At 48.4% G+C, this 12,216-nt stretch overlaps 1 protein-coding gene across 8 annotated transcripts in view; it reads right to left on the bottom strand.

The window, feature by feature from the left end:
• The window catches only part of DOT1L (DOT1 like histone lysine methyltransferase), a 75,739-nt gene that overhangs the window by 22,811 nt on the left and 40,712 nt on the right, over positions 1–12,216 (bottom strand). For all 8 annotated transcript variants that reach the window (XR_007200145.1, XM_048287578.1, XM_048287580.1 and 5 more), the window contains exons 11-17: positions 9,298–9,404; positions 8,211–8,252; positions 6,759–6,842; positions 5,569–5,803; positions 4,731–4,844; positions 3,335–3,426; positions 459–560 (exon numbers count right to left, since the gene is read on the bottom strand). Coding sequence is in view for 7 of the 8 variants with exons in the window: in XM_048287578.1 (XP_048143535.1) it covers positions 459–560; positions 3,335–3,426; positions 4,731–4,844; positions 5,569–5,803; positions 6,759–6,842; positions 8,211–8,252; positions 9,298–9,404 (776 nt within the window). In the remaining variant the exon portion in view is untranslated. The remainder of the gene's footprint in view (positions 1–458; positions 561–3,334; positions 3,427–4,730; positions 4,845–5,568; positions 5,804–6,758; positions 6,843–8,210; positions 8,253–9,297; positions 9,405–12,216) is intronic.

The following is a 12,216-nucleotide window of genomic DNA, read 5'->3' as shown; positions in this document are numbered from 1 at the left end:
CTCAGGACCTCCCCCAGCATTCTTCAAGGCACTTTGTGGCTGCTGGGGGATAACAAGGAAGGACACAAGAACCTTGGAGTTGCTGTTCCACCCATTCAGCTGTAAACCTGGCATTTAGGCTTTGCCAGCCACCAGCACTGTGTGTGGAGAGCCCCCACATTTCCTCCTGTGCTCCTGAGCTTGGTTGGCAACACAGAGTTTGTTTGAGCAGCAGGGGATGAATCCTTCACCAAACACCACATGGCTGTGGTTTGTCCCATTCCTCGGGCACGGGGCACACAGCAATTCCAACACCAAGCACAAAACATAACCAGAGAGTGACACAGATTCCACCTTCCTGAGCCTGATCTGCTGCAAAGCAGAGGCTCGAGGCCTGAGACTGCTCTGGTCTCATTCAGCTTGACCAAAAACGTTCACATGCAGCTGACTCAGAACCATCCCCCCCAGCACAGAGGTACCTCATCGAGCTTCTGCTGAAAGAGCCGTTTGATTTCCTCTTTCTGGGCCTGGCAGTGGGTGAATAACTGCTGGGCTGTCCCCAGCAGCTGAGCATTCTTCTCCTGGAAGAGGGAACAGTGAGGAAACACTTTTAGCACCAGCTGCAGCATGGGCCATCTCAAGGAGATGTTTGTGGAATACTTTGGGGGTGAAGCTGAGCTTAGGGGAAGATGCAGGAGCTCATCCAGCCCAGCCCCAGACTCCTGAGAGCCTGGATTTGTTGGGGTGTGATACTGGTGGAGTTAAGGCACCTGAAAAGAGCTTTAAAGTAGGTTTTTCCCCCTGTATGGTAAAATACAATCAAGGCTGTCTTAAAAACTCATTTTTATCCTCCTAGTGCATTGTGAAGCAGCAGCAATAATCACATCCTACAGAGCAGAAATAGAACTGGAAAAGATTATCTGCACAAAATCTGCTCCCAAGCTGGGAACTGGCTCTAAATCCCCAGAGCCCCAGTTCAGAGTTTCCCTATCCAATACTCATGGAAGAGATGCAGTAAATGAAAATACACTGGGGGAGAAGGCAGGAAGAAAGTCCTAAATAATCCAAGCCAGTTTTCCCACTTGTGCCACCATTATTTCAGCGGGTCACCCGAGCCACTCACAGCACATTACCTGCCCAGAACATCCCAGATCCCTGCTCCCTCGATCCCTGGCCATGCACAGCAAAGGGCAGGACAGGACTGGCTGATGAGCCTCATTTATGCAGCCCCAAATGCAGGATTAGTGCAGCAAGGAGAGGCAGCTTTGGGATTATCCTGCTCTCCACTCGTGCTGCTGAGGCCAAGCAGGGATTGTGCAGCCCCTGAGCCACTGCTCCAGGAAAAGTGGGGTGCAAAAAGCACCTTGATCTTTTCCAACCTTAACAATTCCAGGACTCCATGACTGATCCTCCAAGCAGGGAAGCAGCAGTGCTGGAAACTCCCCACGTGCAGGAACACACAGTCCCTGCAATGCTGAAGGGGCTGCTCTGGGTGATGCCGAACAATCATTTTTGTTTTCAACACGAGGAATTTCATTCAGCTTTCCCAGGCACTGTAGGGGCTGACAGCTCCATCTAAGGGCACTCTGGGAAGCAGCAGCTGATTTTAAGATCATTATTACAGAGAGATTTTTATTGTACTTGAAAACCTTCCTATAAGAGGGAATTGCTGAGCAGACCAGAGCCAGCCCCTCACCCAGCCAAGTTCTGCCTCTGTGAGGTTTAATTTGCCATGTAGCACTCCATAAAAAAATATTTTCATACTGAATTCCTCATTTTAATGTTTAAAAGTGTGGAGCAGCTGTTGGACACCACCACCAAGTGATGACTTTTCCATACTCCTGATTCCTTCTCTGTGCAGGGCACAACCCTTGCACACCATCATTTCATTTCTGCAAAGACAAGTTCACTTCATGCTGACTTTCCTGACGAGTGCAGAACAAGCAGAAAAATCTGCTGCTTAAGGAAAAAGATGAAAATTCAAAGTGCTGATTGACTGTGAAAGCAAATGGAAATATCCACAGAAAAGAGGTTTCCATGAACACCACACCAGCATCAACCACTTCTCAGTAAGAAATGGGGTGGCACAAGTTAATCTCTCTCCTTTGGAGAGTTCCCAATATGGAAAACACGATAAAAAAGCCCAGTGGCTTTATGCTGATGCTCTTACAAAGGTACAGAGCAAAGGAAAGCTTCCACAGGGAATGCCAAAAGCTGGACCTGGACAGAATCCCAGACTGGTTTGGGCTGGAAGGACCTTAAAGCCCCTCCAGTGCCACCCCTGCCATGGGCAGGGACACCTCCCACTGTCCCAGGCTGCTCCCAGCCCCAATGTCCAGCCTGGCCTTGGCCACTGCCAGGGATCCAGGGGCAGCCCCAGCTGCTCTGGGCACCCTGGGCCAGGGCCTGCCCACCCTCCCAGGGAACAATTCCTGCCCAAGATCCCATCCAGCCCTGCCCTCTGGCACTGGGAAGCCATTCCCTGGGTCCTGTCCCTCCATGCCTTGTCCCCAGTCCCTCTGCAGCTCTCCTGGAGACCCTTTAGGCACTGGAAGGTTTTAACTGCAAGTTCAAGTTTATTGCTGAGCATTATGGAGAAAGGCTCCTCTGCAGAAGGAGCAGGAACAGACTCTCATCAGGGCTAATTGATACAGCAATTAAATCATTCATAGCTGAGATAAAGCACGACAAGAAGGTGTTCAGGCAGGAAATCTCCTCCCTCTGCTGGTGGCTCCATGGCAGAGAAACATCCCACTGCACAGCTCCAGGACTCTCCTTGCCTTTCCATGTATTCCAGCGCATGATTTGGATCCATGGATTTACATTTACACTTTGCCCACCAGTGCAATCCAATGCGTTCTGATTATCAGCACCAAGGATGCTGAGCTAAATCCCCTAAATCTGTGATGACAGCTTGGGTTTCTCAATCCCTGTGAACTGTGGTTCAGAGAATCCTGGAATTGGGTTGGGTTGGGAGGAACCCATCCCTGGAAGTGCCCAAGGCCAGGCTGGATGGCACTTGGAGCACCCTGGGACAATGGAAGGGGTCCCTGCCATGGCAGGGGTGAGACTGGATGGGCTGTAGGGTCCCTTCCAACCCAAATAATCCTGGGATTCTGTGATTTTAAGTCAGCATTGTCAGGTGGGGGCACAGAAGGAATGGGGGGGTGCAGCTCTATCATTTTGCAGATTTAAGCACACAAAAACTGAGTTTGCAACAAAATCCCCTGGCAGCTGTTCAGCCCAAGGAGGAGTGGTGTAAATGCACACAGTTCCCATCTCCAGCACTCTTCCCCACATCCCAGGAACTTCAGCCTGGTAATTTTGTTTAGAAATGTTAAAAAGTGAAACCCACCTTTTCCTGCTCCAGTAACTGTTGCAGACTTGCTTTGTACTGAGGAGTTTTCATGTATGCCATGAACTGCATGTACTGGATCTTAAATGAGTCTGCAAAATAAATCACAGGAGGAATTCCAGCAGGGAGTCATTGCAATGCCCCTGTTTGCCCCTATCTGCTCCTGGCCACCTCTCCCTCTCCTTACTCTTCTCTCTCTTGCTTTTGACTTGGACTCGTAGTCAGACCAAGCCATTGAAGATGGATTTAAGGACATGCTGAAAATCCATCTCCTGGTCCCAAAGGAACTCTTGGATCCATCGGCTCCAACGGAAGCCAGGACAGCACATCCAAAGAGGCAGAGGAAGGTGCTGGGGGCTCAGGGTGTGTTTGCATGAGCAAAAAGGAGCTGAGTGGTCTGAGTGCTCCATAAGCAGAAATCATAAAAGAAATGAGCTGGAGGAGCCCAAAGCAGCCCTGAGCTCAGAGCACTCAGCCAGCACCAACACAGGGCCTGTTCCTCCTCCTCCCTCCGAGATGAGGAGCTCTACACCCACTTTACTCTCCTCTCCAAGGAGCACTTGGCTTCTCATTACCCTTTATCTCCAGCAATGACCCTTCCTCCACCCCAGCCCTTCCATCATTAAAGGCAACCCCAGGACTAAGCCCAAAACAGGCAAATGGTGTGCAAAAACCTGCACAAGGCTTAGCCCAGACAAGGGTCATTGTGTCCCCATCCACCCTGCCTCAAAACACTCCTCAAAATCACTCTTTTGCTACAAAATATCCCTCAAAATCACCCTGTCTTTCTCTTTAACAAGAAATCAGCCATAATTGACACAACAGCAAGAGAGCACACGTTAAGGACATCACAGATGACCTTGGTCCCCAACACAGACAGGACCATTCTGCCCCATTCCCAGAGCATCCTGGACTGGCTCATGCCCAATGCCAAAAGCCAGAAACAGCTGGGAGGGGACAGAGAGCAGAAGATCAAAAAAAAAAAAAAAAACCCCTCCAGGTTTTCCCTTAAAGCACCTTCTGAACATGAAGTGAATTTTCCAACCACACCTTTGTGACCTCAAACTCTCAGACAGCACCTCATTTACTGGCTCTGAGCTCAGCAGAGGGAATGGAGTGGGGTTCCCCAGGATTAAGAGAATGGTTTCATTTCAAGTAAAGCTTCTTCTGACTATTTCTGCTAAACCCAAGCCTTGCTGCCTTTTATGCCAAACGAGAGCTGAACCAACATCAGAGAACAAAAGCAGAGCAAAACACCAACTTCAGCAGGAGGAGGGACCTTGTGGTGATGCCAGAGGAAGTGGGGCAGGCAGGGGAAGGTGGGAAGGAGATAATCCCCCCTCCTGCCCCATGCAAAACCCCAAAGGGGACGTTGGCAGGCCAAGGCCAGCCTTACCTAGCAGCTTCTGTAGTGCAGGGGGGGTGGGTGTCACCAGGAGCTGGTTGGACGAATGCCGTTGCACTTTAGGAGGTAGTTGGTAATATGGGCTATGAGGTGACTTGTAGGCATCTGGGGAGAGACAAACACAGCCTCAGACCAGCACTCAGTGCGTGGGACAAGGACAGGAGCTCTACCACTGACAACATGGCATTTGTCATGAGATCAAAACACAGCCCCGGACACACGGACACACGGCCCCAGACACACGGACACACGGCCCCAGACACACGGACACACTGCTCCAGACATACGGACACACTGCCCCAGACACACGGACACACTGCTCCAGACACAGGGACACACAGACACACAGACACACTGCTCCAGACACACGGACACACGGCCTCAGACACACGGACACACTGCCCCAGACACACGGCCCCAGACTGTTTGGAAGGGTATCTGTGCTCCATCCTAAGAGCAGCAGCAGAGAGAAGGCAGCAGCCACAGTTCAGCCCCAGCTCCTGGCTGAGTACCCACAGACAGATCCCCCACCCAGTACCATCAATACATTAATCACCATCAATCACCATTAATCCCACCCCCATCAATACATTAATGCCATCACCACTAACACATTAATCACCATCAATACATTAATCCCACCCACACCACCATTAACACATCAATCACCATCATCACCACCATCACCACCACCTCAAGGGCAGCTTTGCTCTGGTGGCAACAGGGGAGTTATGCCACAAAACCAAACTCAACCTGGCAATAAAGCAAAAATGAGCACGTCCAGAGCTTCAGAGACTGATCCAGGCTCTTCCAGCACCCCTGCACTCACCCTGAGGAGAGGATGAAGATGTCTGGGAGACAGTCTGAGCATGCAGAAGTTCTAGTGCAGTTTGGTTCTTCTTGGTCTTGCGTTCAGTACTCGCCGTGTTCATTTTCTTGGGGCGCCCTCGTTTCCTCCCTGCCATTTTCCTGCCTTTCTTACTCAGCTTTTTCTTCCGGGCCTTGGAGGGAGATGGCTTTTTAACAGAATTTGCTGCAGCTTTTTCTTCTTCAGCACCAGAATCCTGAGAGATTTTGAAAAACTTCGGTCATTTCTACCTCCACATGAAGCATTCCTTTTCAGCAAACATTAATAACTGTGTTTAGCTTTCTGAAAGGAGACTGATGCAGTGCAGTTCAATAACTTGCCAGGGGAGCAGGCTTGTTTGGGGTAAGAGTTGTTCCCAAGGAGTTGTGCTCATTCTCTTCTGGACTTGGCCATTACAGAAAAGAAAATGCTGAAAGGGGGAACCTCGGGCAGAATTAAGTGGGATCTTGGGCAGGAATTGTTCCCTGGGAGGGTGGGCAGGCCCTGGCACAGGGTGCCCAGAGCAGCTGGGGCTGCCCCTGGATCCCTGGCAGTGCCCAAGGCCAGGCTGGACATTGGGGCTTGGAGCAGCCTGGGACAGTGGGAGGTGTCCCTGCCCACGGCAAGGGTGGCACTGGAGGGGCTTTAAGGTCCCTTCCAGCCAAACTGTTCTGTGATTCTGTTAAATCTGTACCTGTTGTCTAAGAAAAGCTGATTATTCATCCTTCCCTGACTATATACAACTGAATTTCACTCAAAAGTCAGAGTACAATCAATACTTTATATTTTTGGGCATGAACAGGCACTGCATTTCTCACAGCATTACCCAAGAAAGGAAATGAGTCTTTGCAGAAGAGACTCAGCCCTTCAGTGGGCTGTGACTCAGGGACAGCTCTGCAAACTCCTGCTGGATGCAAGCGAGGGTGGACAACCAACTATTCATCTTGCAGCACCTTGGGGTTTTTTTCCCCCAGAATTAGTGGTGCGACTCCCAAGTGCAGCTTTTATTCACTCACTCCATCATATTTTTGGGCACAGCAACAGCAGTTTGTGTGCTCAGAGTAAAACCCAGCAGCCTTCCCACAGAGCCAGGCTTTTCCTGACTCAGAGCACGAGCTCGTGCACAGCCACACAGGAAGCACAGTCAGTGCACAGAAATGCAGGATGTTCACCTTGTTTTCTTGGACCTTCGTTGGAGTCGTTGTGTTACTCTTGTTTTCTCTTTGTTGACGACGTCTAGCTGCCTCTTGTTCCTCCTGGGGAAAAGGGGTGGGAGATTTCATCATTTGCTCGTGCATTTGGCACTTTTTAATACAGATCACTTCGTTTCCCAGCTTAGTTTTCCACAAGAGAAGAGAAAAACCTTCCCCTGCCTCAAGGCCTCACTCAGGTGAGAGCAAGTCCTTTTCCACTGCATTCCCCACCTCCAGAGGAGATTAAATTCCAACCTCTTCCCATATTCTCCCCTCCCAACCCCACACTGCTGTATCAGGTTTCATTTGGATTATTATTATTATTATTATTATTAAACATTTCAATAGCTTCCCCACAAGCCCAGCATTTCGTGGTGCCACTTTAAAAATCTTCCACGATGGAAATGGCAAAGCCATAAATCATCATCTAGTTCAACTTTAGCCAAGTTTATCAAGGTGATTAATAAAAACTAAAAGCAGCAACTTTTCAGGCTGATTTTCTCCCAGGCTGACAGAAAATTTCCTTGTTCAGAGAAAATCTCTTTTTTCTCTTAGCAAAAAAAAAAACCTCTTTCAGACAGGAAATTTCCAGGACTCAGCCAAAGCCTTTCCTGCACCTTCCAGGTGAGGTTTAACCTGCATAAGAATTCTGGCAATTCCAACACTCCTTTGATTTAAGCACCAAACCAGTGGCAGGTTTCATTATCAACCAAACCAGTGGCAGGTTTCACTGTGAAAAGCAGGGAAAGTCAGAAGTACCCTGAGCTTTTTTTTTTTTTTTTTTTCCTCCAAGAAGTCTTTTTTATCCCAAATGTGAGTGGAGCAATCTGAAATAATTCCATTTCAGAGCCCCCATGAGTCTGCTCCTACAGAGCCACTCAGCCTGAGGATGAACATTTACCTGAAGTTTTAAATTAAGTGGCCTCACTTAATTCTCTTCCTGGGAATCCATTGATTATTTCAGGTTAACACAGCCCTGCACAGTCCCAAAAATCCTCCGGCATTTTAATTCCACGTGTAACAGCCCAGACTGCAGCAAATGACAACTCACTCTGTGCCTCCAATGGCACATCCCAAAAGGAACATTTCAGAGCATTGCTCAGCTTCATTTCAGGAGCTGAGCACTGGGACAGATTCAAACCATCATTCCCTTCTTTAATTCCAGTTCTTTAATGAAGAAATAGCTCATTATAGACCTCCAGTGCAAGGTAAAAGCACCTTGGGGCTGCCCCATTAATTCTCTATTAGAAATCCCTTGGACATGATTGAATTAGTGCTTGATGGCATCTGAGGCTTCCCTTCAATTAGCTCCGTGTTCTTTGCCTACCAAGAAAATCTGATTTCCTATCAATTCTGTCCACCTGTGAATAAATTCCTCACAGTGGCTGCTCCCTTACTTGGAGTTTACTACAGAAAATGACTGAAACTTACCCTGAGTTTTGGATTTTTGAGACTAGAAAAATAGTTTTCAAGCTGAAAATAGAAAGAGAAGAGAGTCATCTTCAAAGCCATGACAGATGAACACAGAAGAATAAAATATTAGCTTAAAATAAGTGCAGAACTGCAGAAATTCTGACTGCTTTGCTTCTGACAAGCTGCATCAAGAAGCCACTTACATTCATTCTTTTCAGCCACCCAGCCTGTTGTGTAACAGGGCATAATCCAACCTCTACAAGGTTTTATCATCCCCACCACTGCCTGGCCTTGTTTTAAAGCTTTGTGTCACATATCTCCCCTCAGCAGAGGCTGATTTTCAATGAAGTTATTTTCACTGGAGCTGCTGCACCCTTGTACTCCACCATTTATCTGCACTCTGGCATATTCCTGAACAAAAGCATTGTTAGACTACAGCAGAGCAAGGAAAGCAGCCTTACTGTCACACTTTGAAAAACTTGGGCTGCAATAAATTGTTTGTCCACAAAACGTTTCATTTCCATGGGGTTTGTTGGGTTTTATGGAGGAGTTGGGGTTTTTTTGGGGGGTTGGGGTTTTTCTGGTGGGAGGGGTGAGGTGTTGTTTAGGTTTTTTATTGTTGTTGGTTGGGAGTTTTTGGATTTGTTGTTTGGTTGGTTTTTGTTTTGTTTTGTTTAATTTCAAAACACCAGTGAATGCATCACCATTGTTGTGGAGCTTGGGCTGCTTCTACAGCAGCTGAGAATTTCACTAAAATTGAGATGTACTGGTTGAATATGACTGAATGAAATGGTCTGTGCACCACAGAGGAATCAAAGCCCCACTGAGTCTCTCCTCAGTGAGGAATTTACAGCAGGAGACCCCAATTCTGAGGAGCTGCAGAAGTAATTTCATCAGTGAATCTCTGCGCCTTCAGGAAGTCAGCACTGCCCTCATCCCCAGGGGGTGTGGAACCCTGGAGCAGCCAGAGTTGGTTTGCACACTCAGGTGTGTAAATACACAAAGGGACATGGACACAAGTGCCAGGCAGAAGGATGTGGAGCTGGAAAACGCTGCCCTGGAGCAGGGCAGAGGCTCCTGGCCCCATGGCACCCCTGGTACTCACTATGGTTCTGTCAATCGTGTGCAGGTAGTAGGAGACTGGTTTCCCCGTCCAGGACACGGAGCCCTTCAGTGGTGACAGCTCCACAACCCTCATGATAGTGCCAATATCTGTGGGAGGAGAGCCAGGTGAGGGAAAAGCTCAGCTGAGACCAGCCAGGCATCAACACTGAGAAATCTGGTTTGCAGATCCTCCAGGAAAACACTGCTGAGAGTTGAGAGGGAATTTCTTACTCTCTTGCTACGTGCACCCCACAGGAAACAAACATGTGGGACATGTACCTTTCAGCCAGCCAGCCCAGAGTGAATTCCTCAACCTTGGCCAAGAGAACAACAAGGAACAACACATTTTTCCAAGGAACAACACATGTGTGACAGGACTGAATTAAACAGTCCCAGCACGTCACCAGCCCAGCCCCTGTCAACTGTAGCTGCCCCATATTTGGACCGGGGACAAACATGTTCTGGGTTTGCTTTCTTGTCTAATTTTGTTTTGTTCTCCAGAATTAATGGCAATGGGATGTGCCTTAAACACCCCCACAACCACTGAGTGAGTGGCAGGGCTGCAGGAGAAATTATGGCACGTTTCTAATTAAACACAAATGACCCAGAAGAGGCCAAAAGCAAGGTTTGGGATTCAGAGACCTCAACCACTATTTTAACCACATTTTAATACTTGTTTTCATTTGTCCCAACTCTTTCCACATTTCCACTTTTTCTTACAGATGGAAGCACTAAGGACAAAAGTGGTGTTGAGGGAATTGGTGCCTCCTTCTTAAAGCTTGATCTTTTCCATTGTTTTGTATAAATGATTTAAATGCTCATACTCGAGATCAGAGTATTTGATAGGCAGGTGAGACGTGACTCAAGTCATGCTCAGGCACCAAAAAAAGCCTTGATGAATAAAAGTCTTATGAAAAACCTTGTGGGGCAGCACAAAGGCAGCAGAGCAGTGACATCCCCTGTACCACGTGCAGGATACTGGCCATGGCTGGGGATGGCATTTCCCTGGAAGTGTCACTTGGAACAGGCCACTGGAACAAGGCCCAGGCCCAGCACATCCCACACAAGCTCGTTTGATATTGGTATTTCCCAAACATAATATGGTTCAGAATGGGATTAAGCCTTAAAATTTATTCCCACAATTCTCCCTGTTTGTAGCATGCAAAGGTAATTTTTTTTCAGGGCCTTTTGTCTGAATCCCTGGAAGTTTCCTACTGGAGGAAGCTGTTGTCTCTCCTTTTGCTAAGCCTCTCACCCATCCAAACCCCAATTAATCATCTCAATATAATTTTAACATCAGCATTTCCATTCATCTTTAAACAACAGCTGAGATCTGAAACTTCAGCATTCTAGAAAACATTCCCAATGAATCCGTGCTGGGGTGGGAGCTGGAATGAGATAAAGATCTGGCTCAGCTGGCACTCGTAGCCAGGGCTGTTCTGAGGGGAAAGGAGCAGCACATGTTGGCCTCAGTCTCCCAAATGCAGCAGAGAGAGAAGGAAATGGGAAGAATCCAGGAAAGAAAAGGCTTGAGAGGCCAAACCCCTGTATTTTTGTGGGCAGGTCTCATTGAAACTTCTCCAAGTGCACTCTTGGATTTTCTCAAGCTCTGGTGGGCTCTGCAAGAGGGCCCAAGCTTCACTCACACTCTCTTTGCCTCATTAGCAAACTGACAGCCTGATTCAAGTTTTCCTGAAGTTTGAGGTGTTCCAGAAGCACCATTCCACCTTTTTTTCCCTTTTATTTTCAAGTCCCTGTCTCCAAGGAATTGGCAGTCCAGCACCCAAGGGTCAATAAGGTTCCAAACCACCAGAGGCCCATGAAGAGAATTTCAAACAGGGAAGAAAAGTGCAGGTTCGGCTGCCTGATGTGTGGGACACCACAAGAATTCCAGTTTGGTAAAAATAACTCCCAATGCCACAATTTACTTCATGACAGTCCAAAAATTACTGTTCTTCAAAAGCAGTTTAAGCTGAAATTAGCACAGCTCGAGATTTGGAACTCAGTGAGTTGCTCCCTATGTTTGCACAGGGAGGGAATGAGACGGGGTTGATTTAGGGAAAGTTTAGCACTGGACACAGTAAATACAAGTAAACCCCAGCTTGGACTGTTCTTTTGCTTGAGAAATTTCATGGAATAACCTGAGCTGGGACTCACAAAGATCATCAGTCCCGGCCCTGCACAGACATCCCAGTTTCAACAGTGGAAGTCTGAGAAAGGTCAAAAGCATAACCAAAACATGGAACATCCCAAAAGCTCCTTAAACTGCAGCTCATGTCCTTGCACAGGACAACACCGGCAAACATCAAGTCTTGCATGTTCAGAGGAGGAGAAAGACACAACCCTGTGCTGGCAATAAACCAGGCCCAGGGCCTGGGTGTATCTCAGAGAGGTTTGTTTGCTCAATGCACAGCACAGGAGATGTTCACAGTTGAACATTTCACAGAATCCTGGAATGGTTTGGATTGGGAAAGACCTTAAAGCCCATCCAGTGCCACCCCCTGCCATGGGCAGGGACACCTCCCACTGTCCCAGGCTGCTCCAAGCCCCAATGTCCAACCTGGCCTTGGCCACTGCCAGGGATCCAGGGGCAGCCCCAGCTGCTCTGGGCACCCTGTGCCAGGGCCTGCCCACCCTCCCAGGGAACAATTCCTTCCCAAGATCCCATCCAGCCCTGCCCTCTGGCACTGGGAAGCCATTCCCTGGGTCCTGGCCCTCCGTGCCTTGTCCCCAGTCCCTCTGCAGCTCTCCTGGAGCCCCTTTAGGCCCTGCAAGGGGCTCTAAGTTGTCCCCAGAGCCTTTTCTTCTCCAGGTGAACACCCCCAGCTCTCCCAGACTGGCTCCATAACCTGGAAGCCTCAGGAATCCTGACTGGTGGGGTTTATCTGCCTGGATTTAGGGTGTAAGGAACTCCCCTGTG

Source organism: Corvus hawaiiensis, chromosome 28 (assembly GCF_020740725.1).
Source record: "Corvus hawaiiensis isolate bCorHaw1 chromosome 28, bCorHaw1.pri.cur, whole genome shotgun sequence".
NCBI classification, from domain to species: domain Eukaryota; kingdom Metazoa; phylum Chordata; class Aves; order Passeriformes; family Corvidae; genus Corvus; species Corvus hawaiiensis.
The sequence above is the reverse complement of the archived record's forward strand: the minus strand, read 5'-3'. Positions and strand labels throughout refer to the sequence as shown.